The sequence below is a fragment of the Babylonia areolata genome, chromosome 6 (genome assembly GCF_041734735.1).
Source record: "Babylonia areolata isolate BAREFJ2019XMU chromosome 6, ASM4173473v1, whole genome shotgun sequence".
Taxonomy (NCBI): domain Eukaryota; kingdom Metazoa; phylum Mollusca; class Gastropoda; order Neogastropoda; family Buccinidae; genus Babylonia; species Babylonia areolata.
The window spans coordinates 12,136,257-12,161,553 of NC_134881.1; the positions used below are offsets into that span (position 1 = coordinate 12,136,257).

Sequence of the window (25,297 nt, forward strand, 5' to 3'; positions counted from 1 at the left end):
TCTCACTTGCGTGTGTGTTACATATCATCACGTTCCCTTTGTTCTGAGTTTTGAGCAATCTTTTGTTTATTGGTTGTTGTTTTTTTGTTGTTGTTTTTTGTTGTTGTTTTTTTAGTAGACTCTTTAGTAGATTGGGTTTTTTTTTTGGTTTGTTCGTTTTTTGTTTGTATGGAATTGTTATTGCTACAGTTTCACAAACAGCTTGAAACTAAAGAATGAATCGGGATAATTTTGTATTCAGAGAAATGGATAGAACTGGAAGCAAAAGCTGATAATATTATCAGGTAACATTTATTTTTAAAGGTAAATGTGCGTGTGTATGTCTTTGTGTGTGTGTGTGTGTGTGTGTGTGTGTGTGATAGAGAGCAGAAAGAGAGATTGTCCTGTCTCTTCCTCTCATTCTGTCAGTGTCTCTGTCCCTCAGTCTGTCTGCCTGTCTCTGTACCACCTCTCTTTCTCTTCCCTCTTGCCCCCAATCCTCTCTTTGAGAGGGGGTGGAGTGGGGGAGGGGGGGGCGTGGGGGGGGGGCGTGAGGGGCAGAAGGTTGGAAGCCTGTCTCGCTCAAAAATCGGATATATCCACTTCCTCTCTCTGTGTGTGCCCTCTCTCTCTCTCTCTCTCTCTCTCTCTCTCTCTCTCCCCCCCCCCCCCCCACCCCCCCCCCCACCAACACCCCTCCTCGTTTCATTCTCTCGTTTGTGTCAAACGATGGGCACAGCCTTTCACTCCACTCCACAGAACACAATCCACACAATTCAACTGGTGAGGCTTCGTTCATCTGAAACTACTACTAAATCACTTGTCCTATATCCAGTGCTGCTGGCTTCTAGCTTGGCCTCCCCCCCCCCCCTCGCCCCCCACCCCGAAATGTGTCATGGCATGGCATGGCATTGACTGACGGACTTGACAACAACGGAAGGAGAAAGAGAGAGTGTGTGTGTGTTGTGTTGTGTGTGTGTGCGTGAGGGAAAAGATTGTGGGTGTTGTGTGGGTGTTCCGGTGTGTGTGTGTGCGGGAAAAGATGGAGGAAATAGGTTGTGGGTATTGTTTGTGGTATGCATGCGTGTGTGAATATAACTAATAAGTATGCTTGTTTGTTTTGGATTTTTTTTTTTTTTTTTTTTTTTTTTTTTTTTTTTTTAAGTAAAGGTTCGAAAGACGAAGCGGGTATCGAGAGAGGAGAGAAGGAGCTAACTGAAATGACAAGGAGGATGGAATAACATTGTTCGCACGCACACACACACACACACACACACACACACACACACACACACACACACACAGACAAAGGCATAGCGTGAGGGATGGGAGTAGGGGGAGGGGGGTAGGGAGAATTGTGCCAGTAGATGCTATGCAATCCGTGGCCAGATTTACGTGATGTCGCTAGTCAGGCATGTATATATATATTTTTGTGTGTGTGTGTTTGTTTGCTTGTTGTTTTTTGTTTGTTTGTTGTTGTTGTTTTGGGTTTTTTTGTGCACACTGTCACAAATGAAAGCTGTGAACGAGAAGACCCGCAACATCGAGAGAGAGAGAGAGAGAAAAAGAAAATCTCTGTACCAAAGTATAGACAATAAAGTTTGTGTATTGTATTGTGAGAGAGTTCACTTGATTTTTCTCAAGCCCTGTTTATCCCAGTCTCTCATTCCTCCCCAACTTTTTTGCGCACACGTAAGAATGTTGTCTTCTTCAATTGAACGTCTTTCCGCTGAAGTGGTTTTAATACGCGCGAGTGTGTGTTTGTGTGTGAGTGTGTTGGGGCGGAGGAGGGGGGGGAGGGGGGGCGGTGTGTACGCGCGCGCGTGTATGTGTGTGAGTGCGTGTGCCTAGTCAGTATTCTTATGTTCTGTTTGGCTGCATTCGTCTTTCGGTCTTTCCTTTACATTCATTCAGTTCTTATTTCATTTCTCTTCTCTGTTCTCTCTCTCTCTCTCTCTCTCTCTCTCTCGTGCTGTATAGCTCTTACTCTTTTATTTCTGTTACTATCAGCTTGGTTTTTTTGTTGTTGGTGTTTTTTTGTGTGGTTTTTTTTTTTTTTGGGGGGGGGGGGTTGTTGTTTGTTTTTGTTTTTTTTTTTTGGGGGGGGGTTGTTGTTTTTACCTAGGCTACACCTTTAATCTGAGAGGGAGAGAGAGAGAGGGGAGAAGAGAGAGAGAGAGAGAGCGCTTTAGCCGCACCGAGTGACCATTGAAAACCCTTGATATAACGGAGTATGCATCTCGGCCTGAACACCTGCTGTGAATGTAACTTGAAAGCTTGTCTTCCGTTTCCGATTACCAGCGACAATTTTTGCACTAGACATAAATGCTAGCACGAATTTCAAATCTATGGAGGCAATCTTTTTTTTTTTTTCTTTTAGTTAAAACAGATTTAGTTGTTGCAAACTTGATTTTTATTGGTATGAAGCAGTTCGTTTATCGGGATATTCTTCAGCTGTACGAATCTGAAGTAACAGCAGTGAGAAGGCGCCATTTTCATTCAGTGTTCAGAAGTTGCGATTCGTTCTTCAAATTGTTGTTTGTTTTTATTTATTCATTTATTCATTCAATCATTCATTCGTTCACTCATTTAGTTAGCAGGTTAGTTATTTTATCAGTCGTTTATATGTGGTATCCGAAAAACGTGTATGTAAATGTGTAAGTAGCAGACATGTTATATAATAGGTGTAGGCACGTTATAAAACTGAACTGCGAGTTGCCTGTGGAGAGAATTCCATGATCATGATGATGATACCATGTAAAGTGTTGGGGTGGAAGCAGAGGGACAGGGGAAGAGGGCGGGGGACGATGAATAACGTCTTTGGATTCAATCAAATGAGCTGCTGTCGCATCTGCTTCTGGAGTTTCTGCTACTGTTGCCATAGCTACGGCGACGACGACGACCACCAGCACTAAACTGGTGTTGATTCTGCTGTAACTTGTACTGCTTCAGCTATTGCTGCTATTGCTTCTTGCTGCAGCTACTCTTGCTTCTATACTGTAACTGCTTCCTAAGTGATAGCTATAATTTCCACAACTTTTGGGAAAAAAATAGGTTTTGGTTGGACGGACAGACTCGATGGGAGTTTAACTTTAATCATAATTGTAATAATATGTTAGTCCAGATTTGTCGATGAGAGAATAACTTAAAATCATAACTGTATTAGTGTATATACAGTTAGTCCAGACTGGTGCGCTTAGTGCAGGAAGTCTTGAAGAATAGAGTTTTGATGATTCTCTTCTCTCTGTGTTTGTGTGTGTGTGACTCTCTCTCTCTCTCTCTCTCTCTCTCTCTCTCTCATGACATTGAGCAGAAGTGAAAAGAAAGGAGAGTACAAACGAAGGATTGGTGCGTGTGTCTGTGTGTGTTGCAGACTGAACTTGTCATCATTCGGACCAATTTAGATTCTGCAGCTGCAGATGTGTCCACACATTTTTCACCTCTCTCTTTTTTTCTTTTTTTTTATTTCTTTTTTTTTATTTTATTAATCCTCGTAATATTCACTCTTCCGTAATAGCATCCACCACCAGTTTTTCCTTTATGATTTTTGTGGGATGTGGGTCATCTACACCGCGTTTTATTTTGGTCCATTGTTATTAATTGAGACATCTCGCTTTACGCCTGTTCCTGTTTTGTATCTTGTGTTTTTGTCTTCTTAATTCTGGTTGGGTTTGTTTTGTGTTGTTTTTCTGTCGTGGATGGCAGAGATCTGAAGGGTTAGCGGTCTGGTGATGGTGGTGGACATAATTATATGTCCTTTTTTTTTCTTTCCATACTGTTATTGCTGTTGACGATTATGTTTGTGTCTTTGACGTCAGCTTTTTTTTTTCTTTTTTTCTTTCTCCCCCCCCGCCACCACTTCCCATCCCAACCGTTCAAGGCCTTTTATCATTACAACTACCTCTGCCACCTTACCCCGTTGATTTGAAGCGGGTTTTTTGTGGGTTTTTTTTTTTTGTTTGTTTTTCCAGCTTAGCTCTGAGGAGGAAAAAAAGCCCCATCGTTGTTCTCGGCGTTTTGTTTTTGATGGATTTGCAAAGACGAACGTCATGGCTTTTCTAAGGTGATGGACGTTATTTGGCACGCGCGTCACAATGTTGTTTGTTTGCTGTTATGTCATGGCGTGCATTATTTTGCTTGTTTGTGTTTGTCGGCTGTGGAGTTGGGGACCACAGACAGCTTGGATTGGGAACGCCAAGACCGACAAGGTTATTGTACCCGGCAGTGGGTTGTCAGTGGATCGATTCTTGGGGCTTCTTCTTCCCCCTTTGCCCCTGAATCCGATAGGGATTCTCTTGGATGGTTTATTCATCAGCTTTTGTCACTGGTGGCACAGGTTGTATTTATTTGATAACGTCAGTTCCAGTTTCTCAGTTCAGCTTGAGTTGGTGAGTGGGCATGGACTCTGTTTCCGCAGACCGGGTGTAATGATGATAATGATAACAATAACAAATAGTATTTTATATAGCGCTGAATCTTGTGTAGAGACGAATCAGAGCGCTTTCCTACCAGTCATTCACACTCATGCGTCACTCAAAACTTGAGAAACTGAAGAACTGGAATGGTGAAATAAATAAATATAACATGTCGAAAATGCCTCTCATGTCTGTGAAATTCAGCAAGGAAAAAATATCAATAAAATTCAGCAAGGAAAAACAAAAGCATTGATTAGATTGATTGGATTTTTTACAACCACATTGCATTGATTGTTTGGTTTGATTTGTTTACAACAATAGTAGCAGCTCGATTCTCTGTGTCTCTATGTCTCTCTCTGTCTCTGTCTGTCTGTCTGTTTTTGATTTGTACAACAATAATCGCAGCTCGATTCTCTGTGTCTCTGTCTGTCTCTGTCTCAGTCTCTGTCTCTCTCTTTTTCAGCATTGGCATTGTCTTTGTTGTGGGTACTTTTTGATTTCGAAAGCTCGAAGAGGAGAAGAAAAAGCAGATATTTACTGAAGGAGACAATGCTGTTGTCTGTTGTGGGTTTCGTTTGTGTGGGATTGTTTATAAATCTGTGTTTGGTTTTCGTCATCCCTTTCTCTCTTGTCGTCTCTCCTTGTATTACTTTTTGTGGTGGTTGTCGCTGTTGTTGTTTTTGTTGTTGTTGTTTTGTTTGTTTGTTTGTTGACTGGGCGTTTATTGCCTGCTCTCGGCGTCAAGGGATAGGTTGGAGGATCTCGGTGGGCTGGTGGATGGTGGATGTCATCTTTAGGTCGCCCGCTTCCAATCTTCAGGTTCCCCTGGAGCGTGTAATGGAGCGCGCGCCACGCATGGCTTGTGGCTGTTGTCGTTCTTCTCCTCCAAACTCCACCGTTAGTTGAGACGTGCAGGCTAGACAGTGTGGGCGGAGGAAGAGGAGGCGGGCGTAGTAAGGGGCTTGGGTAAAGGCCTGGTGGAGGAGGAGGAGGAGGAGCGTGTTTGTGCTGTGTGTGTGTGTGCTTACGCGTATTGTCTGGCGGCAAAAAATGTCAACGTCTTCGTTTTATTGTGTTCGCACCAGACGACGGTATTTATGACGGTGACAAAAAAGCAGCAACTCTGATGGTGATGTTGATGTTCTCTTTCTGTCACGGATAAACACACTTTTCAAGTTTGTGAGCTTTAATCCGTGATTTGTCGTAGTCAGCTTGGAGAGGAGGGTTGTGACATCAGCAAGAATGACCTTGACAATCAGTGATCATCTGCCTCTCTTTTTTTTCTTTTTTCTTTTTTCTTTTTTTCGTGTGTGTGTGTGTGTGTGTGTCTAGGTGACGATACTTTAAGGGACGAAAGAGAGAAACAGCAGCAACAACAAAACGTCTTGTTGACGCTTTGTGAACTTGCTTTCTAAGCTTTTTGGGTTTCACAATGGACTGGTCGTGTTTTCGAATCGATCCGCCAGATAAGACATGGAAAGGATTCTGCTGTTCACCATTTTGCTTGTTGTTGCATCTGTGATGGTAGACCACAAAGACCCCCCAAACTCTAATTAAATTGAACCATTAATTTACAACAACCCGCTAACAATATTACTAGTTTTAGTAGTTCCCGGTGCACCTCATTAAATGTCTTTGTGCCATACATTGGGGCAGTATTTACTCACAGGGTGAAGGGAACTAACAGATTAAATCAACTGGGGGGTGGGGGTTTATGATGCTTTTTGAAGTGAATTGATAACGTCGTTAAGTTGTTTTTTTCCAGACCGTAAGTTCATGGGCAAACTTGTGGCGCCCATATACCGGAGTCACCTGCTGCCTGGAGAGACCAGACACACACACACACACACACACACACACACACACACACACACACACACACACACACCCGCATGTACACACACACACACACACACACACAACACACGCCCGCATGTACACACGCACACGCGCGCGCGCGCGCCCGCATGCACACACACACACACACACACACACACAGAGCCAGAACTGTGAACAGTAAATAAGCCGAGGCTATAGAAAATTCGGGTGACGTATGCAGAGGATAGCAGCAACGATCCCCCTGTGTTGACACTTGACAGGTTAATGCACCACTACACTTCTTTCTGCTTTTAGCAGGTCAGAGCCCCAGAGACTTTTGTTGAATTGCTTCGAAGAATATATATATATATATATATTCATCGAATCATTTATAGATACGTAGAACTATTAATTGAATCGCTGACACGAGTTTGAAAAATATCTTCTGTCGCGTATTCGAAAAACAACAACAACAACAACAAAACTGGAAAGTATGGTTCGAAAAGACGAACTGAATTGAAACTTACGTTTGCGTGTACTTGACAAAACAATAACTTGAGTGACAAAACTGCGTGACTTTTGCCGAGTCAGGTTCATAAAACTTTCACGTGCATGAGAGATCTATAAGTTTATGTGGTTTTCAGTTCAGTTTTTTTTTTGTTTGTTTGTTTCCACCCCGCCCCCCGCCTTTTTTTTTTCCTTCTTTTTTTTTTATAATAAAGTATAATAAAAAATCAAATAAAATAAAAAATAAATAAAATAAATGACGTGTTTGTGACCATAGCAACAGCCGTGGGTTGTAGCGTGCTCGAAACGTGTAGATCATGTAGTGCGTTGTGGGTGGGAAACGGGTGACGGAAATGCGTTTGATATTCCCGCTTTTATTTTTTCCAGGCTGTTTTGAGTTCTGTTGATTTACTGCTTTCTGGATTTAGCGTATTGATTTTATAATTATATGTGTGTGTGTGGCGTTGGACTGGTCTGAGTTTAGTCTGTCAAAAAATGAAACATTATTCAGCATTATTGTTGTGATTATCCGGGGAGAATTATTGAAGGTTTTAAAGACTCGTTTCAGTGAGTGATTAAGTCAGTGTTTCTGCCAGCGCCCATCCCCCTCATCCCTTAGCCCCGGGGTTGTCGGTTTCAAATCGAGGTTTATTTGATATTGAATGCTACCTTTTTCAACTGTTTTAATGGTGACTTGATTTGTGTACGATCCTTGGTCTTCATTTGGCTTTTTTTGTTTGTTGGTTGGTTGTTTTTGTTTTTTGGGGGGGTGTTTTTTGTTGTTGTTTGTTTTTTGTTTTTTGTTTTTTTGGTGTGGTTTTTTGTTGTTTTTTTGGGGGGTTTGTTTGTTGTTTTTTGGGGGGGGGGTTGTTGTTGTTGTTTGGTGTGTGTTTTTTTTTTATAGCTTTATAGCGCTGTGGGCCATTTCCATTCGCTACCCCCGACGTATACTTAAAATTCGATGCTATGTACAGTGTGGATGGGGTGGGGAGGCTATCTCACACACACACACACACACACACACACACACACACACACATACACAAACACACACTCTCTCTTTTTCGCATTAATTTAATGAATAAATGAATAAACAAATGCATAAATGAATGCATTAACGTAAAATAGAGAAAGAGAAAAAAGATATAAACAGATTTTTCTTTCAAGGTCTTTTTGTTATTTGGCGTCATGATCGCAGCACTTACACAGTTTACGTGGTGAAAGTTTTCTCTCTAATAAACACATTATTAATAGCCTACTGTGTTGTTTCTGCCACTCTACCCCACCAACCCTCTCTCCCAATCCCCCCCTACCCCTCCAACCCCCATCTTTTATTCAGAAACCACCCACAACTGGCCACAAGCCGGAACAACAGGCACTACTGATCGCCAGAGGGGAGTGGGGGTGGGAGGGGAGTAGGACTGGAGGCAAGTTGTGGATGGTGGAGGTGAGGAGTGGAAGAAAAGTCGTCGATCGGTAGTGGGGAGAGGGTAGGGGTGGGAGTCTGCAGTTGGTGGGTCCACAATGCATTGTTTGACTTTGAGAGAGAGAGAGAGACCATGTTCTTCGCTCTTGGTGGCAGACGGTACTTGTAGCTGACTCGCGCAGTTCGCCAAACTGTAAAGAGAGTTGAGAGCATAGTGGCAAAAAGTTCGGGGGGAAAAAAAGGAGAAAGGTTGTTCTTTGGGCTCACTTGCTAACCTGCCGTCTCCTTCACTCGAATGTTTGTTTGTTGTTGTTTTTTTCTTGGTCTTATACCTCTTCCACCCACCCACCCTCTACCTTAGCATGTCTGTTAAGAAGCCCTTCTCGCCCTCCTCCCCCTCCCCGCCCCCCTTGCCCCCCACCCACACACACTTTTTTTTTTTTTTAACTCCTCCGCCCCTAACTACGCTGCCACCAGACCACATCGCTACCACCACCACTTATCAACTGAACGTCTCGACAACCTTTTTCGTGTAGACCCTGACTCCCCCGCCCCAGGTCATTCGGTTCACGGCCCGTCTGCCACAGTTAGACAGACAGACAGACACAATACGTGTCGCTCACTACAGCTGGGTCTGTGACTGCCAGGGCAAATCGGTAATTGAGCTGCAAAGCGGTGATTACAGCAAAGAGCCTTGGAATTTGGGGGAACGTCGTCATGCACACAAATTTCCCAGAAAGAAACAGAAAATCCTGCTCTGGGGAATAATTCTCTCATAACGTCTTATGGCGTCCCGTGAAAAGCCTTCATTATCGTTACTATCGCTTTTTACATCATATGTGGCAGATGACTGTTTTGTTGTTGTTTTCATTTCAGGAAAGCATATTTTATCAGGTTATTCGCTGTTTTATTTATTGAACTAAGTGTAATTGTTCCTATCGTGTCAACAAATCATACACAAAAATCAGATGGAGAGTTTTCTGTTTCTAATTTTTATATTTCAAATTATAAAGCTTGACATAAATACACCGGATAACAAAGCGTTGAACTTTTACCCAATTTCTACCGAAATATGTTGACAAAGAGGGGATTACACAAAAGCTTCCAGATTGCTTTGTTCGTATTCTACTACTATTCTACTGTGAAATAAGAGTAGTGTCCCTTGCGGTAGCCATTTCCGTTTCGCATTCAGCGTGGCCGGTCAGTGGGGTTTTGACATCGATTGTTCCTGGTATTACTGGCTGTTGACATTTTGGACGGTATTTTTTGCCTGTTTTGTATCCAAATCTGGTAAAGTCCTACTTAAGTTCGTACTCTGAATTCGGGGACCTACTTTAACGTAAAATGTACGTGCATATTTGAAGCGAGTAGTAAACGATGTTGCCCATTTTCTGTGGTTTTCTTCTCTTGTTTTGATGGTGGTTGTGTTAAATTTTGATAAAGATTCAGTCGCTAAACTAATATGCAGCTGTCTTGAAGTTCCATGACATCGTCTGCATTAATGCATTCATTCAGCCTGCGTCAGTCAGAAAACCGGTTTTTCCGTTTTCAGACTTTCAACAATAGAACTGAAAGGAAAAACAAACAGGGCTGCATATGTGTCGACACGTGTTGGTTCATGTTCATGATGTCAGTCATTGGCGACGGATTGAAGACTGATAATCTTGATTAGAAGGATGGATTACTCGCTTTATATATGTATACATATATGTATTAAGACTGATAATCTTGATTAGAAGGATGGATTACTCGCTTTATATATGTATACATATATGTATGTATGTATGTATTTTTTTTCCTAATTGCCTGCATTTTTAAGAAGCACAAATGAATTTGTTTACATCTCCCCAAGACCTCGGCCAACACACGTTTACATCACCCCAAGACCTCAACCAACATACATTGGAAGCTTTACCCCCACCCCCACCCCCACCCCCACCCCCCTCCCCCTCCAAAATCACCCTGGAGGCAGGCAGTGCAGAAAGGCATCACCAAGTTTGCAGATTCTGAAACATAAAAGTTTGGAATCATATGAATCCATGGTTTTATATCATATTCTTTTCTTTTTTTTTCAATCATAAATAGTTAACTTTATTGTAAATTGTTTAATATACATAATTATTGCTTCTTTAAAAACCTTGCGAGGTGTGTGTATGAGTATTTCATTTTTAAGTCTAACAGGGAGTTGCTTTGTTGCAGGTGTTACAGTCAGGAGAGTGGCCGGTTGATTGGTACAGGAGACTCCACGGAACTTGCACCCTGCAAGTTAGAATTGGCGTGCAGCGGTAAGATGGGTCTTGGCTGTGGGCTGGACGGAGGCTGTTCCTGCCCTTCCAGCACCACCCAGGAAGTATGTGCCTCACTGTCGCCCCCAGATCTCGTCCCAGAAGTGCCCAACATCTTGGGCAAGCGAGAGAGAAGAGACAGCAATGGTGTTGTGGATGGTAGGGGTATACCCGACACCCCCATCTCGCCCCTCCCATGTTTGCCACTGCCATTCCCCAAAATTCCTTCATCCCCAGGGACCTCACCACAATCTCCAATCCTTGGAAATGGTGGCAGCAATAAAACATTTACCACACCATTATCATCACCGTTATCATCAGTATCATCCCCAACAGGCACGGTAGCCTCTCTGTTCGGGGGATCTCAGGGCAGCCGATCACTGCAACAGGCAACTTTGCTCAAGGGCAGCACCATCAACAACAACAACAACGGCAGCATTAACAGCAGCATCAGCAAGAATGCATCATGGTCAAACCACGCATCCTCATCATCTTCCCAGACCACCCCTGTTGCCAACGGTTCCACCTCCAGCTCCAAGGCAGCAACGCCTGTGGAGGACACAGACATTGTGTGCCAGTGGAAGGGTTGTGGGAGTGTTGTTAGCCCAGCAGACCTCTTGGATCATCTTCGGATCCAGCACGTGGACACCCAGAAGGATGGGGAGAAGTTTGTGTGTGAGTGGGAGAAATGCAAGGTGGCGGGTAAACCTTCGTGCTCCATGTCATGGCTGGAGCGCCATGTGGTGGGTCATGGGGGACAGAAACCGTACGCCTGCATTGTGCCGGATTGTGGGCAGCGTTTTCCCACCGGAGCAGCTTTGCATCGTCATGTTCTTCGGCACCTTCCGCCTGAAGGACAGTCCTGCAATGGCCGCTCCAATCGATCCCGGGGCGAGGATTCCTCCACCCGAGTTGTGCGAAGGAAAAGCAAACTGAAGAGGAGGCGACCACAGTGTGGTAAGTGTTCACTTTTTGTTTGTTTTGTTTGTTTTTAAACAGTTTCAGTTCAGTAGGTATGAGTGTTACAAATGGAGACAGTCTCTGAGTCTGTAAAAAGGCCAAAGACATGGAGAAGTTACGAGTATTGTTCAGTCAAGAAAACAAAGATGGGCAGAGATGTGAGTACATCTGATCTGTACTCACGCCTCTGCCTTAGACAAACCAGTGGTTTGAAAGGTGGATGCTGCTTTTTAAAAGCGAGTTGGATGTTCTTATCAAAAGTGAGTCTTGTTTTACGACTTTCCTCTCTTTTTTTTTCCTTTTTTTTTTTAAGCAAGAAAGAAAGGGGGGGGGGGGGGGGGGGGGGGGGGGGGACAATTTTTTGCAGATTTTGCAGTCACCTTGTATCATGACCATTGGTCTAGCAGTACATTTAACCATTAGAACTAGTTTTTTTTTCACCATTGTGTTTTTGCTAAAGTATTAATCTGAGTTGCATCTCATCACAATGTAGGCCTTCTGGCATTGCCCAGCATTTTTAAATTGATACTTGCTGATGTACTGCTGGTGTATAATAAGGAAATGATAGTATTTTCAAACTGGGCTGGCTGTTTGTACAAAATTGGCTTACTGCGTGTCACCTGCTTTGTTTTGTCAGCTTAAGATTCCAAGTACTATATATTCAGCAGAGGATATATATAGAAAATGATATTTTTTTCAAACTCTAGTGTATGACATGTGCTATCACTATTACTAGTATTATGTTCTCCCCACCCCCTCCCCCTCCCCGCCCTCCAAATGTTTGAATCAGGTTGACTCTTTTACACAGGGAACACCATGAACATGACTCGTCTTATACTTTAATAGTACATTTGTATGTATACATTTAGTTTATAGATAGACTAAAGGACTTTGAGGATTGTAAGCTTGCTGTAATATACAATACAGGCTGCATTGAGTGCCAAAGCCTGAAACCCAGCTTCCTTATTAGGCATTCCATCAGATACCAGTTGTTTGGCACACATGTATCAGCCTTTACAGTTTACCTTGGATGTACATTTAGTTGGACCTTCAAGGAATAAGCTGTCTTGAAAGAAGATAGGAATTAGGATTGGGAACTCTGAGCATAATGAACTTGTGAAGGATGAGGAGCAGTTGGGAAAAGCATGGCTTTTAAAAAAGAAAAAAATTTAATTTTATGACATGATCATTATCATGATCAGAATGACTGCTACAAAGCAGGAGTATTTTCTGTGAAATTATCAGAGCTGTGACTGGTGCTAAAAATAAATAAATAAAGAGATAAAAATTGATTTTTTTAAAATGTACAAAATTCCGTCCAAGTAAGCAAGAAGAAAAGGAACTTTAAGAAGATAAAGGTATTAAATTATATAATAAGGCTTGTTTTTTGAACATTTAAATTTAATTGACATCCCAAACAGTAATTGGCTGTTGGGAAACTAACAAAGTACACCAAATACATTTGTGTGCTGTGGTGGGACAAGGGAGTTTGTTGTGCAGTAATGACACTACTATTGGTCTAGTTGATCAGTACACTTTTGAGTTTGAGTTTGATTTCTATAGTATAACAAACAGATTTTGTGTGTGTGTGTGTGTTGATCTTTTTTAATAGGATATTTATTTTCCTAATCTCTTTATCATTGTGTAACTGTTATCGGTTCAAAAATATAAATGAAAAATGATTGCAGAAAAAGAAAAAAGAAAAGTGGATATGGCACAATTGGTGGACTAGGAAGTGTGTTACTTTTCTGTTTCACTGCAGAGAAGAAGACTGAGAGGCATACCAAAGTGAAATGCATCATATCCGCTTTGTTTTGCATTAGACAATCAAGGCAGTGCATACACTTGTATGTTGCAAAAATAAATTCAACAGATACTTAACAGTAGGCCACATAATGAGAAACACAAGTTGGGCTTTGAGTTGGACTGCAATATGATTTAGAAAACAATAAAATAAAATAAAAAATTATTAGAAAAAGAAAAAGAAAAAAATTCGATTATCAGCATGTTGAGAAGCATTCATGACAGATTTCACATATGTCATGTGAATAAATCATTAAATGTTATAATTATCTGCAGTTGAGGAAGCCAAGAATGTGAGAGGATTCTGCTTGGTCATGTTCTGTAAATCACTGAGTCCTGTAATTCATGAAATGCCATCAAAAGGATTGACAATTATCTAGAATAAAGCAATGTGGTGACATTTGTCCTCAACCAACAGGGTGAGACTGTGAGTGATTGTGCGCATGTGTTTAGGTAGTGTGTGTGTGTGTGAGTGTGTGTGTGTGTGAAAGGGGAACAGGATGGGTGTGTGTTTTGCAGGAGGGTAGGATGTAAGTCTGTCTATACATCATAACCTACATGCAGGTCAAGTTTGTGCGTACATGTGGGTGGGAGTTGGCAGGGTCACTTGTGTTTAACAAGGATGGGTGGTTGGCGGCTGTAGGCGTCCATGTGTGTGTGTGTGTGTGTGTGTGCTTATGTTGACTGGGACTGAGGGAGAGAGTAATGTGTGCAGGTATATGGTGCATGTGTCCATGGATGCAGGCTCACACTTTGTGATCAGTATACAAACATATAAGAATTTGCACTTTTCCCCATTTGTATTACTGCTATCATTATCACTAGTCACAAGGCTCGTCTCTTCATGGAGCATACAATAACTGACACTGTGACAGTATTATAACCTGTGAAGCTTTGTCCATTCAAAGCGGCTGGAGGAGTGTCGTTGAACTAGAAGACCCCTAAGACTAGGAGGCAGCCAGGTGGGCAGATATGGGCAGGTGTGCCCCCAATAGCAAGAACCCTGCTAGGATTGGGGAAATGAGGGGGGAATGGGGGATGGGTGGTGGGGGGGTGGTGAGAGAGGGTGCAGGTAAATAACAGGCTATCCTGTTACCTGGCTCCTGGGCCTTCCTTGGTCTCTGTGCCTGTCAGGCCTTTGGCTTTGTCGATGGGCTCCAGGGGTGACAGGGCCCATGGCCTAATTACCCTAATCTTTCTTGTCAGCCGCCTGCACCTTCATTAGTGCACGTGTGTGCGCGCGCGTATGTGGGGTAAGAGGGGTGGGTGGATGAGCCACAGGTTCTTGGGTGGGTGAGGGAGGAAGGGAGATCATGGATGGAGCTGTCTTTGAAAGAAAGGAGGGGAAAGGGGGAGTGTTTTTGGTGGTTAGTGTTTGCTCGGATGGGTGGGAGTGGAAGGATCACGACAATGGAATTGTCAGCCCTGGGTGAGCTCTGGTGAGATGGAAAATGGGAGTTATAAATGGGTTGAAATGGGTGGGTGTGTGCACATGCACACACACGCGCGCACACACACCCACACACACACATAGACACACACACACACACACACACACACACACACACACACACAGAGGCCGTGATAGTTATGCTATGGTTTTGTTGCCAAGTTCAGATGCTTTGTTCTGCATTGTTAGATTGTTTTATCACCTAAAGATGATGATTAAGATATGTAGAAGATGATAAAGAAACAGTCTTAGGAAGAAAGAAAAGTTCAAGATTGTCTCTGTATTTAGGCAGGTAATTAGATTCAAAAACCAGCTACCAGCCATGATCATATAATCGATCAACGTAAATTTTATAATGATATTCTATTCCTCTTTTTTAAAAAACCCAGTCAAACAGATAATGACATTGTTAAGGGACACGTGTTTGAATTTGATCAGTGTTGAATTGCTGAATAGTTGATTCAGATTAACATGTCTTGCATAATGTTTGATTCTTTGTGCCTTCCTAATTGGGCCTTTTAAAACAGTTCTACTCTGATTGAAGAGTAAATGAGAATAGATGGTGGGCAAGAAGAAAAGATTTGTATTTTTAAACAAGATATTGAATTATGAAGAAAAATAAGAATTTTTTTTTCACAGATGAAATGAACGTAGGTTTGAATGTCATGTGTGCACACACATGCATGCACATAAGTATGCATACTCATTAACACACACACACACACACACACACACACACACACACACACATTTAATGCTTCCTTCAAGACTAAAAAATTATTTTGCATTCATTATATTCCAATCTTCATCTTCCTCTCCCATCCCCAGGCCCCCCCTCACCTGCCCTTCCACTTCCAGAGATCGATATAATTTTATGTGAATATTCATTAGCACAAGAGGATTTTTTTTTCTCTTTTTTTTTAAAGTAAACTATACTATGTATTAATGAAAAAGAACTAATTGTACTATTCATTACAACTTAAGGATTATAATTTTATCTTTGACTGCCTTTTTCACATTTTTTGTGTTATTTGCAGGACTTAATCATAGTCTAGAAACAACAGCTTTAAAAAATTTCTCTCTCTCTCTCTCTCTCTCTCTCTCTCTCTCTATATATATATATATATATATATATATATATGTGTGTGTGTGTGTGTGTGTGTGTTTTAACTGCCTAGAATATACATAATTGAAATTGTAATAAAAGGTGAAAAGCTGAATTTGATTTTGATTTACTCTCACAGCTTGGTAGTTATACGCTTGTTCAGACAGACATCTTTTCTGTTATCTCCTGGAGTGATTTCTGTTCCTTGTCCTTGTCCTCAGTTGAAGACCTCAAGAACTGGCCCTGAAAACTTAACAGCCCAGATTACCATACCCTTCGGCCCATTTAGACACCAGATTCAGTCTGCCAGCTTATGCATTTCAGTGATCTGGTTCATAGAAATGCACAGTTGATCGGTTAACACCAGCAGTCTTTGCACCGACAATATGAATGCGGAGGAAGAGCCAGTGACAATAGTTCTACAGGATTTCTTGTTACACAGAGCAACACAACATGTAAATTGTAGTACGTAGATATATATATATAAGATACATGTGTTCCCATAAAGGGGATTGGAAGCTACTCGGTACTCCCTAAGGCTAAAGTGGTCCTAAGCCCAGTCTCTCCTCACCCCCTCAGCCCCATACCTTTAAGAGGGCACCACCTACTTGTACATGTATCCACAACCACACCATTTTGTTTTCCAGTTTCATTTTATTTTAGATGTGGGCTTCACTCTCGAAGAGTAGGGTCAGCATTTGATTGTTGTTTCTGTTACTTAAACAAGAAGTATAACCACTTACATCAGGTAAAAGCGTCAAGTTATTCAAGTTATTGTGATTCACTGACGGCTATGCATTGTTTGGTCGTCATAATAACGTGACCAAGTTTGACTTTTGCTGCACTTGATGACATACACACTACTAGTTCTAGGCCTTAACATGTAAATTTGTAATATATTATTCATATGGGCCCAAGCAGTCACTTGATGGCCCTTGGAGGGACAGGCAGACAGAATTATTATGTCTGTAATGTTCTCATGTTGATGTGGACACAGCAGACAGCCCTCTTTAATTGTGGAGTGAGTTATTCATAGACAAGCCCCTAGGCCTCCATTGAAAGGTCAAGGTCAAAACGTGTTGACAGCAGCAGTGTTTGAGGAAGAGGAAAGGAGGTCAGACTGACCTGTCATGTGGCTCTGAACCCCAACAGGGATTACCTGAGTGGGCGTCATCCATAATGCAGGCTATAGCTGTTTCAGGCATAGACTGTATAAGATATCTTTTACCTCTCTCTCTCTCTCTCTCTCTCTCTCTCTCTCTCTCTCTCTCTCTCTCTCTTCTTTACACAGACTATGACTCCCATATAAAAGTTTCTTTTCTCATATTTTTTGTCTCTTCTAGATCAGCAGCTTCTTGTCACAGACTGTGTGAGATCTCTCTTTTTACTTTTTCCTTGTTAATTTCTTCTGTCAGCATCGTGCTGTTCAGTACAGGTACTCAAGTACTAAGTAGTGACCTAATCATAATCACTTTGAACCAGCAGTGTGGACAGGCTGACACTAAACAAGTAGCTGTACTGAAGTGGCACTAGTACAGGGTTAGCACTTTCAAGAGTCTTGTTAATACTAATAGGTCATAATATTAATAATGATAATAATGGATACTACAGCGCTTTCCTCCCTTACAGGAAGCTCAAAGCGCTCTACAATAAACATCACACACACACACACACACACACACGCGCGCGCGCGCACGTTTTAGTGATGTCCATCACAGTATCTGTACAGGGAAGGGAAGTCAGTTGTGTCAGTATTGATCAAAAGAAGATGCTTACAAAAGATAAAAGTAATGTTTGTGTGTCTGTTTCATCATACATTATGTGTGGCTGCATACGTATTATGTACATCTTGGTTTAGTTTATTTATAGATTATATGTGTCCAATATTAAAAGCAAAGTCAGAAGGTGGGTCTTTGTGTTTAACATACCTCAGGATGAATATCAATGTAACTATTAATACTGGTTTAGAATCAGTAACAGGATGAATTCTTATGATGCTATGAATAATGATAGAAACTGTGAGCAAAGAAGGGATTAAAACTTTTTTTTGTAATTGCATAAGAATAATGCATTATTGTTGATATTTTGGTATCTATCTCAGTATAGCACTGTACTATATTTGCACTTGATGGGAAAGGTAGAGGCAGCTTTGAAGTGGTTATTATTTGTGTGTGTGTGGCACATCATGAATTGCAACAAAAACAGGATTGTATTCAATACACACGATGACAAAGAGTTGGTCGCAATAATTCTGTGGTCACAGCTGTGCATTTATTCTTTTATCTTTATCAGAGGGTTTGTTGTTGTTTTTGTGTGTGTGTTTTTCCTGGTTGTGTGTTTATATGCGAATGCTCATATTCCTGCTGTTTTCCTCTGTTCCTCAGCATATCCCTTACCTGTCCATAATATTAACCTTACAGTTGCAACTTAACAAGACAGGACAGCAAGTATAACAAAGGCACACACTGATAGTGTTTGGAAAGGTCTGTGTTGAAGACAGCAGAGGATAAGAAGGAACCTGAAACTAGTGAAAGAAAATCGCCATGTTGAAACTTTGTTTTTCTTCCCCAGTGTTGCTTTGTAAAACTTTGCTTTTCCTCTCCTTCATTTTAAAGCTTTTTTTTCTTTCTTTTTTTTTTTCCCCTCAGAGCTTAGTTTCCTGTGGTCCATAAATTTTGTGGACATGTACCAGGATATTGTGTCATGGGAGGAGAACCCTGTAAGAAAGATGTGACCACTCTAACCGTGCATACATCACTCTTAAGTCTTATTAATAGCAGCAGTTATTTCAAAATTTGTCTTGTATAAATCATGGCACATTCTGCCTAAAGCATGTAGATTTTTTTTTTCCTTCAGTGAAGGGGGTTGTGTGTGTGAAGAAAATGCACAAAGGTTTGCTCAGAGAGTGTTGACATTGTGTGTGTATGATGCTAAAATGGCTCATTGATATGCACAGCATTGCTGGAGGTGGGGATTTTTTTTCTCTGTAAAAACTGTAAAGTGTAAGTGTCAGACCTGTGAAGGAATGAATTTTATGTTAACAGATTGCTCATGTTGTTTCCATGAATGTACAAATGGATGGTTCATTAATCTGTGCATAGTGTATACATGTATGCATATATGAAATATTTATGTGTCGTGATTCAGAGGGGGATATTATCTCTCTTCTGACTGCGCTCCCTCTCTCAGTTTTCCTCTGGACCATCTTTTAGTTTGCTTCTTCATGAGTTTCATTTATGTTAAATGCATACAATGTGCCTGTTCTCCCTTCCCCCAATTCAGAAGGGAACACATCAAATTTGCACACAAAAACTCAGTATCTCTCCATAATTATGTATGTCTCTGTCTCTGCATCTGCTTCTGTCTGCCTCTGTGAGTCTCTCTCTCTGAAATTCACACTTACACATACGTGTGCACATGTAGTGATGTATGTATGCTCAAACAGGTTAATGAAAAAGACACAAATTTGTCAACTGGCATACTTTTCCTATAACATGGACGTTTTTGTGTTGTTGCAGTGCGCAATGGGGATTTCTTTGACACGGGCATCATGGACCAGTTGAAGCAGCAGCTATGGGACTTCACGGCCAAGACACAGAACAACCCGACTAGCAGCGCTCTTAATATAACATTCCAGGGAGCTGTAAGTCCGCTTTTACTGCCTGGTGGCCCGCTCAGAATGGGCTGCCAGGGTGGTGACTGCTTGTCTGACTGGTTCACTGGTTGATCTCTCTCATACTAGTCTCTATTACATGCTAATACTATAGTAGATATAATGAGGGAGCAGCAAGCATGCTTTGCTGACTGCCGCTTAATCAGATGTGTTTGAAACAGATTGAGATTTAATTGATTGTATAAGATACTTCAGAATGTTAAAATGAAAGATTGGAGTACATGGATATGTTAAAGTGGAAAATTGGAGTACGTTAATCACTTAATGTACTAAAAATTTAGAATGAAAGATCAGAGTACATTGATACGTTAAAAGAAAAGATGGGGAGTACATTGTTGCATTAAGATGAAAGATCAGAGTTTACTGACACGTCAAAAGGAAAGATGGGAGTACATTGATACTTAAAATGAAAGACCAGGGTACACTGGTATGTTAAAATGAAAGATAGGCATAAATTGTTGTATGAAAATGGAAGTACTTTGATACATCAAAATGAAAGATGGGAGTACATTGATGTGTTAAAATGAAAGACTGGAGTTTGTTAAAATGAAAGATGGGAGTACATTGATACGTTAAAATGCAAGATCAGAGTTAGTTAAAATGAAAGACTGGAGTATATTGATGTGTTAAAATGAAAGATCAGAGTACACTGATAGGTTAAAAAATAAATAAAATGAAAGAACAGAGTGCATTGATACGTTAAAATGAAAAATCGGAGTACTGTTCCATCCCCTTCCTCAACTTTGAGGACAGTCAGGGAGAGAGGAAGGGGTAGGTGGTGGTGGTGGTGGGTTGATGAAGAAAAATGGAACATTGATTTTTAAGGAGATGGCCGAAAGGAAGTTTTGCTTCTCTGGCTTTTATTTTTGTAATAGCTTTGTGAAGGAAGGTAACAGTTTTGATAACATTTTATATTACAAAGACTCTTTGCCTTCTATGTTGAATTGCACTAATATTAGTGAATGTCAGGTGTGATTACAATTACCTTTGTGTTTGCATTTCTGTGACATGTTCTTGGTCACATGGTCAGACTGTGTTGTGTTCTTTTGTTCCAGTTGAAAGCTGTTTCACAAAGCGTATGTTTTGAATAAGATCATTAGCTCTTGCTGCAAGTAACTTACAGCTGAAACTGATGTGTTTAACATTGTTTATTTAAGAAAATTAAACACATATATTTGTTTGTGTCTATGTGTGCACATTCAGTCTGTCATTAGCCATAAACTTTTATCATACAATATGAAAAGTGTAGGTGACTGGAATGAAAAGTTCTGTCAGCATACATAAATGTAGATGTAAATTCTGTGATGTCTGTATGAAAACTCCAGTTGATCCGTGTTGATGTGCAGGTGAAGGCTCGTAGACTTGATGACAAAGGGAAAGAGTCAGTCTTGTTCCAGTGGACTCCCGAGGATGTGTAAGTACATTGCATTTGTCGCCATCTGGTCACTCTGTCTTCACTCTCGTGTGTCCTCTGTCAGTGTCCTCCTGTTCTCTGTCTGTCCTGTCTGTCTGTCTGTCCTGTCTGTCTGTTTGACTGTCCTGTCCCCTCTCTGTCTGCCCTCTGTCTGTTTGTCTGTCCTATCTGTCTGTCTGACTGTCCTGTCCTCCCTCTGTCTGCCCTCTGTCTGTCCTCAGCATCAGTGAATGGAGTTTTAAGGGGGTTTACAAGACTTCTCATGGACAGTACTGCTGAATTATTTCAGGCAGTCGGATACATGTGTCTCATTCTTTCTCTCTCACAGCCCCCCCCCCCCCCCCCCCTCTCTCTCTCTCTCTCTCTCTCTCTCTGTCTGTCTGTCTGTCTCTCCCCTCCCCCTATCTCGAACAGTCTTTTTTGTCTTAAACTCAAGCATATACTCACCCTACTCGCCCACACGTGGGAAGTTGCATTCGCTGACTCATGCATTTTCACACATACTTGCATACACACACATGTGCACACATACACTAAGACTAGTAAGAGTAATCACACAACACTCACTCTTTCTCTCTCTCTCTCTCTCTCTCTCTCTCTCTCTCTCTCCCTCTCCCTCTCCCTGTCTTACTCTCACTGTCTCACTCATTCACTGACTCCACTCCACTTCCCAACCAAACAAAAACATTTGAGTGTCTGCAACATAGCGGACAGACAGCGTGATCAATGGCTGAACATCACGTGCCCGGATGGTGTCTGTGTGTGTGCAGAGTGGACGAGACGTGGATGGCTTCATCTCAGGTGGATTCGAACCGGCAGCTCACCCTCCCCCTCTCCCACCTCCCGTCAGCATCCGTCACCAGCATCCACCCCAACTTGTATCGCAGACATCGCTTCCGCAAGCACCGCAGAAAATGAACCAACGTCACCTGTCCATTGCCTGTTGTCATGTTGTTTACATCAGCAGTATCATAGTTGGTTTGCGTTTCAATGTTGGATCACACTGTTCTTGTTGTGTTTTGTTGTTTGTTGTTGTTGTTTTTTCTTGCTTCATCTTTGTGTAATCATTACCTGTAGGGGTTTTAACCAGGAGACATCTGCAACTGTAGTTTTCTCTAAGTTGTGTCTTAAGTGCCAGTTAGTTTTTCAAGTCTGTTAGGTGGCCGGGTTATCATTTTGAATATTTGTGTGTGTGATGCTTTTTTTGTTTTTTTCTGTTTTTATGTGTTACCTTAGGAGTGTGCTTTGATTCCAGACTGAATGTTTAAATGGAGGAGTATGTTTGATTGTTATTGTACCGACTGGATTGATGCGAATGTGGTGTTAAATCATGTCTTTCTGTGTGCCAAGGATCGGCATGTGAAATGACTTTGTTTTGGTTTAGCTTTGAAAACAAACTTTAAGATTTTTTTTAGATTTTTTTTTATTAAAGAGCACAAATCTTTGCCCCATATCAAATCCAAGCATGATTTGTGCTTTTTGCGTGTACGAGAGAAAGGGAAGAAATGAAAGAGGAAAGGTAGAATTGCATACAAACATGTGAGTGAATGCACTTTGTAAAGACGAGAGAGCTCAAGCTAGCCTGTGAATGGGGTCTGTATACAAAACTATCCATAATACATGTGTTTGTGTGTGTTACAAATCTGATATGCAGCAGAAATTGAATGTATAGTGTCTGGAAGAGAACTGGATCCCAATATATAGTGGTTGCACCTGTAGAAAACTGCACACATTTCCCCACCTGTTGTATTTTTATAATTGTAGTCATCCCTTCTTCCATGATCATCACTCCTTTCCTGCCCGATTGGCTCTTTGTCCTATGTTTTATCTCATTCAATGATTCATACATGGCAATAAGTAGTATATTATTTCCAGGCCTTTTATTGTTGTGTGTAGGAAACCGTTCAATTAAGACAGAAATTTGAGGAGAAGAAGAGCACTCTTGATCAACTGTAATCAGTGACGGTAACATTTGCTCCTTGAAACAAGACAAATGAAGTCTCCTGGTGTGTTGATATGCACCATGTATTTCCCCTATGTGACTGGTGATGGAGAGTGGTTTGGAGTTGTGTGTGGCTTCGTCGTCTTCTTCATTCATGGGTTGCAGCTCCCACGTTCACTCGTATGTACAACACGAGTGGGCTTTTACGGGTATGACTGTTTTTACTCGGCCATGTAGGCAGTCATACTCAGTTTTCAGGGGTGTGCATGCTGGGTATGTTTTTTGTTTCCATAAACCACCAAACGCTGACATGCATTACAGGATCTTTAACATGCGTATTTGATCTTTTGCTTGCATATACACACGAAGGGGGTTCAGGCACTAGCAGGTCTGCACTTAACATTGACCTGGGAGATCGGAAAAATCTCCACCCTTTAGTGGCTTTACCCACCAGGCGTCATTACTGAGTTTCGAACCTGGGACCCTCAGATCGAAATTCCAGCGCTTTAACCACTCGGCTATTGCGCCCGTCATGTGTGGCGTCTAATTTAAGGAGCAAGTTTCTGTACTTGTTTGACACTGACAGCACTTTCCCCTGACAAGTTCCATCTGCATATTGTGCTGGAAGGGGTGATTCCTGTGCTCAGTTGTGTGGTAGCGCTCTGAAGAGGATGAGGAATAGAGCTGTGCTGCTGTCACTTGAACTGTTGGCTTGCCTGAGCAATAATGCCTTGCTTTCAGGGGACAGTCATGTGTATTGGTGGGCCACCTCACTGATATTCCTTAGGTAGTGTTGGCTCAACATCGAAGCCACTTTCTGTTGATCGGGAAAACAAGATAATGCACTGATGACTCAGGAGCGTTAAATGACTGAGTACTGGGGCTTTAACACAAGATCAGCATTTTTATGCAAATTATTTGTATCCTGCCCCCAGTGATAAAGAAAAGGATAAGTAGATCAGAGGACATGCAAATTAAGAAAACAAATCAAAGAGTACTGATTTCACACAAGGTTAAAACTTGTAGAGATCAGTTCATGGTATAATTTTGCACAAATCATGTTGTCAGATGTTCATACATCACTTTGTACGACTAACACCACTGGTTTCTCTTCAGAGGGCAGTCAGCCTAGAACAGTATGGAAATGTCTCACATTATGTTAGCCTTAACTGTGGATGCTCTGTAGACAAACATTTTCAAGTGTCAGTTGTCCATTTTAGATCACTTCTGTTCTCTCACTAATGTTTTTTGGTAGTGTTTGAAAAGAGTCAGTCACATGCGTTAAAACCACCAGGATCTGCTGTGGTGTGTGGCCTCATGGTGACCTTGTACTGACAGTTACCTGTGGACTGTGACACAGAACAGTGTTGACACTGTGTGTCGATAATTCAGGATCAGAGTGTCATGGTCAAGCACAAATGTGCAGCTACAAGATGTGGCAGCAAAAAATAGATGAAATAAGCATGAAAAAAAACAAAAAAAAACCCACGAGACACTTAAGTCTGCCATCATTGGATGTTGGGCATTCAGTCTTTGGATTTCAAAGGGCATTTTATTATACACAGGCACAGTTTCAGTTTTCAGTTTCACTTTCTCAAGGAGGCGTCACTGCGTTCGGACAAATCCATACACGCTACACCACATCTGTTGAGCAGATGCCTGACCAGCAGCATAACCCAACGCGCTTAGTCAGGCCTTGAGTGCATGCTTACATATTTGTGTACCTATGAAAGTGGATTTCATTTTATGTAATTTCGCCAGAGGACAACACTCTCGTTGCCATGCATATGCTCTCACATGCACATAGGTGCATGCATACACACACATATGTGTGTGCTGTCACTGTCACACTTTTTAGAAACAGCCAGTCTTAAAGAGGTGAAGCTTAGATGATGCACGTACACCAGTACTTTGAAGCTTTCATTTCAAAGACCTCAAGAGACAGCTTCTGGACATGAACTTGGAAACTTACCGTTAACATATGATAGATGCGTTGTATTCCTATCAAGCCGTTTTTCGGTTTTCCTTTGATGTCGCAGTGATCATTATGTATTGACCTTATGTGGCAGCCAGGTCTCCCGATTAAAAGCGTGAAAGTTTTGTTGGCATGGTTCTACTCCAGGCCAGCTACCCATGTTTATATGAGATGTTAGATCTGTTCTGAAAACTTTTTCTTTGTAACCTTAGAAGAAACACTGCTAGTAATTTCCTTTTAACATAAGAAAACTCTACAGTCTAGATATTTGAGATAACTGGAAGTTGCTGGGTTGTTTTTTTTTTTTTTTTTTTTTTTTTTTTTTTTTTTCTCTGAAACACAAAATGCTGTTAAGTTATGGTTCACAAAACTACCATGTTAACAACTAGGTAGTACTGTTTTTTTTCCTTTTAGGGCAGTTTGTTTGTATTTGGTAGACTATCACATTACAGGACCGGACAGTGATTTGCACACTGTTCCTCAGCACACAGTTTCCTCAGCACACAGTTCAATCAGAATGCTCTCGTACATATAGTTGCATTGTG

General features: G+C 41.5%; 1 protein-coding gene across 1 annotated transcript in view; it reads left to right on the forward strand.

Moving 5' to 3' along the window:
* LOC143283289 (zinc finger protein AEBP2-like) overlaps positions 1-22,786 on the forward strand; it is a 39,069-nt gene extending 16,283 nt beyond the window's left edge. Inside the window, exons 2-5 of the mRNA XM_076589472.1 lie at positions 10,345-11,387; positions 19,267-19,391; positions 20,768-20,835; positions 21,606-22,786. Of these exons, the coding sequence (XP_076445587.1) occupies positions 10,345-11,387; positions 19,267-19,391; positions 20,768-20,835; positions 21,606-21,753 (1,384 nt within the window). The 3' untranslated portion in view covers positions 21,754-22,786. The remainder of the gene's footprint in view (positions 1-10,344; positions 11,388-19,266; positions 19,392-20,767; positions 20,836-21,605) is intronic.
* The last annotated feature ends 2,511 nt before the right edge of the window (positions 22,787-25,297 follow it).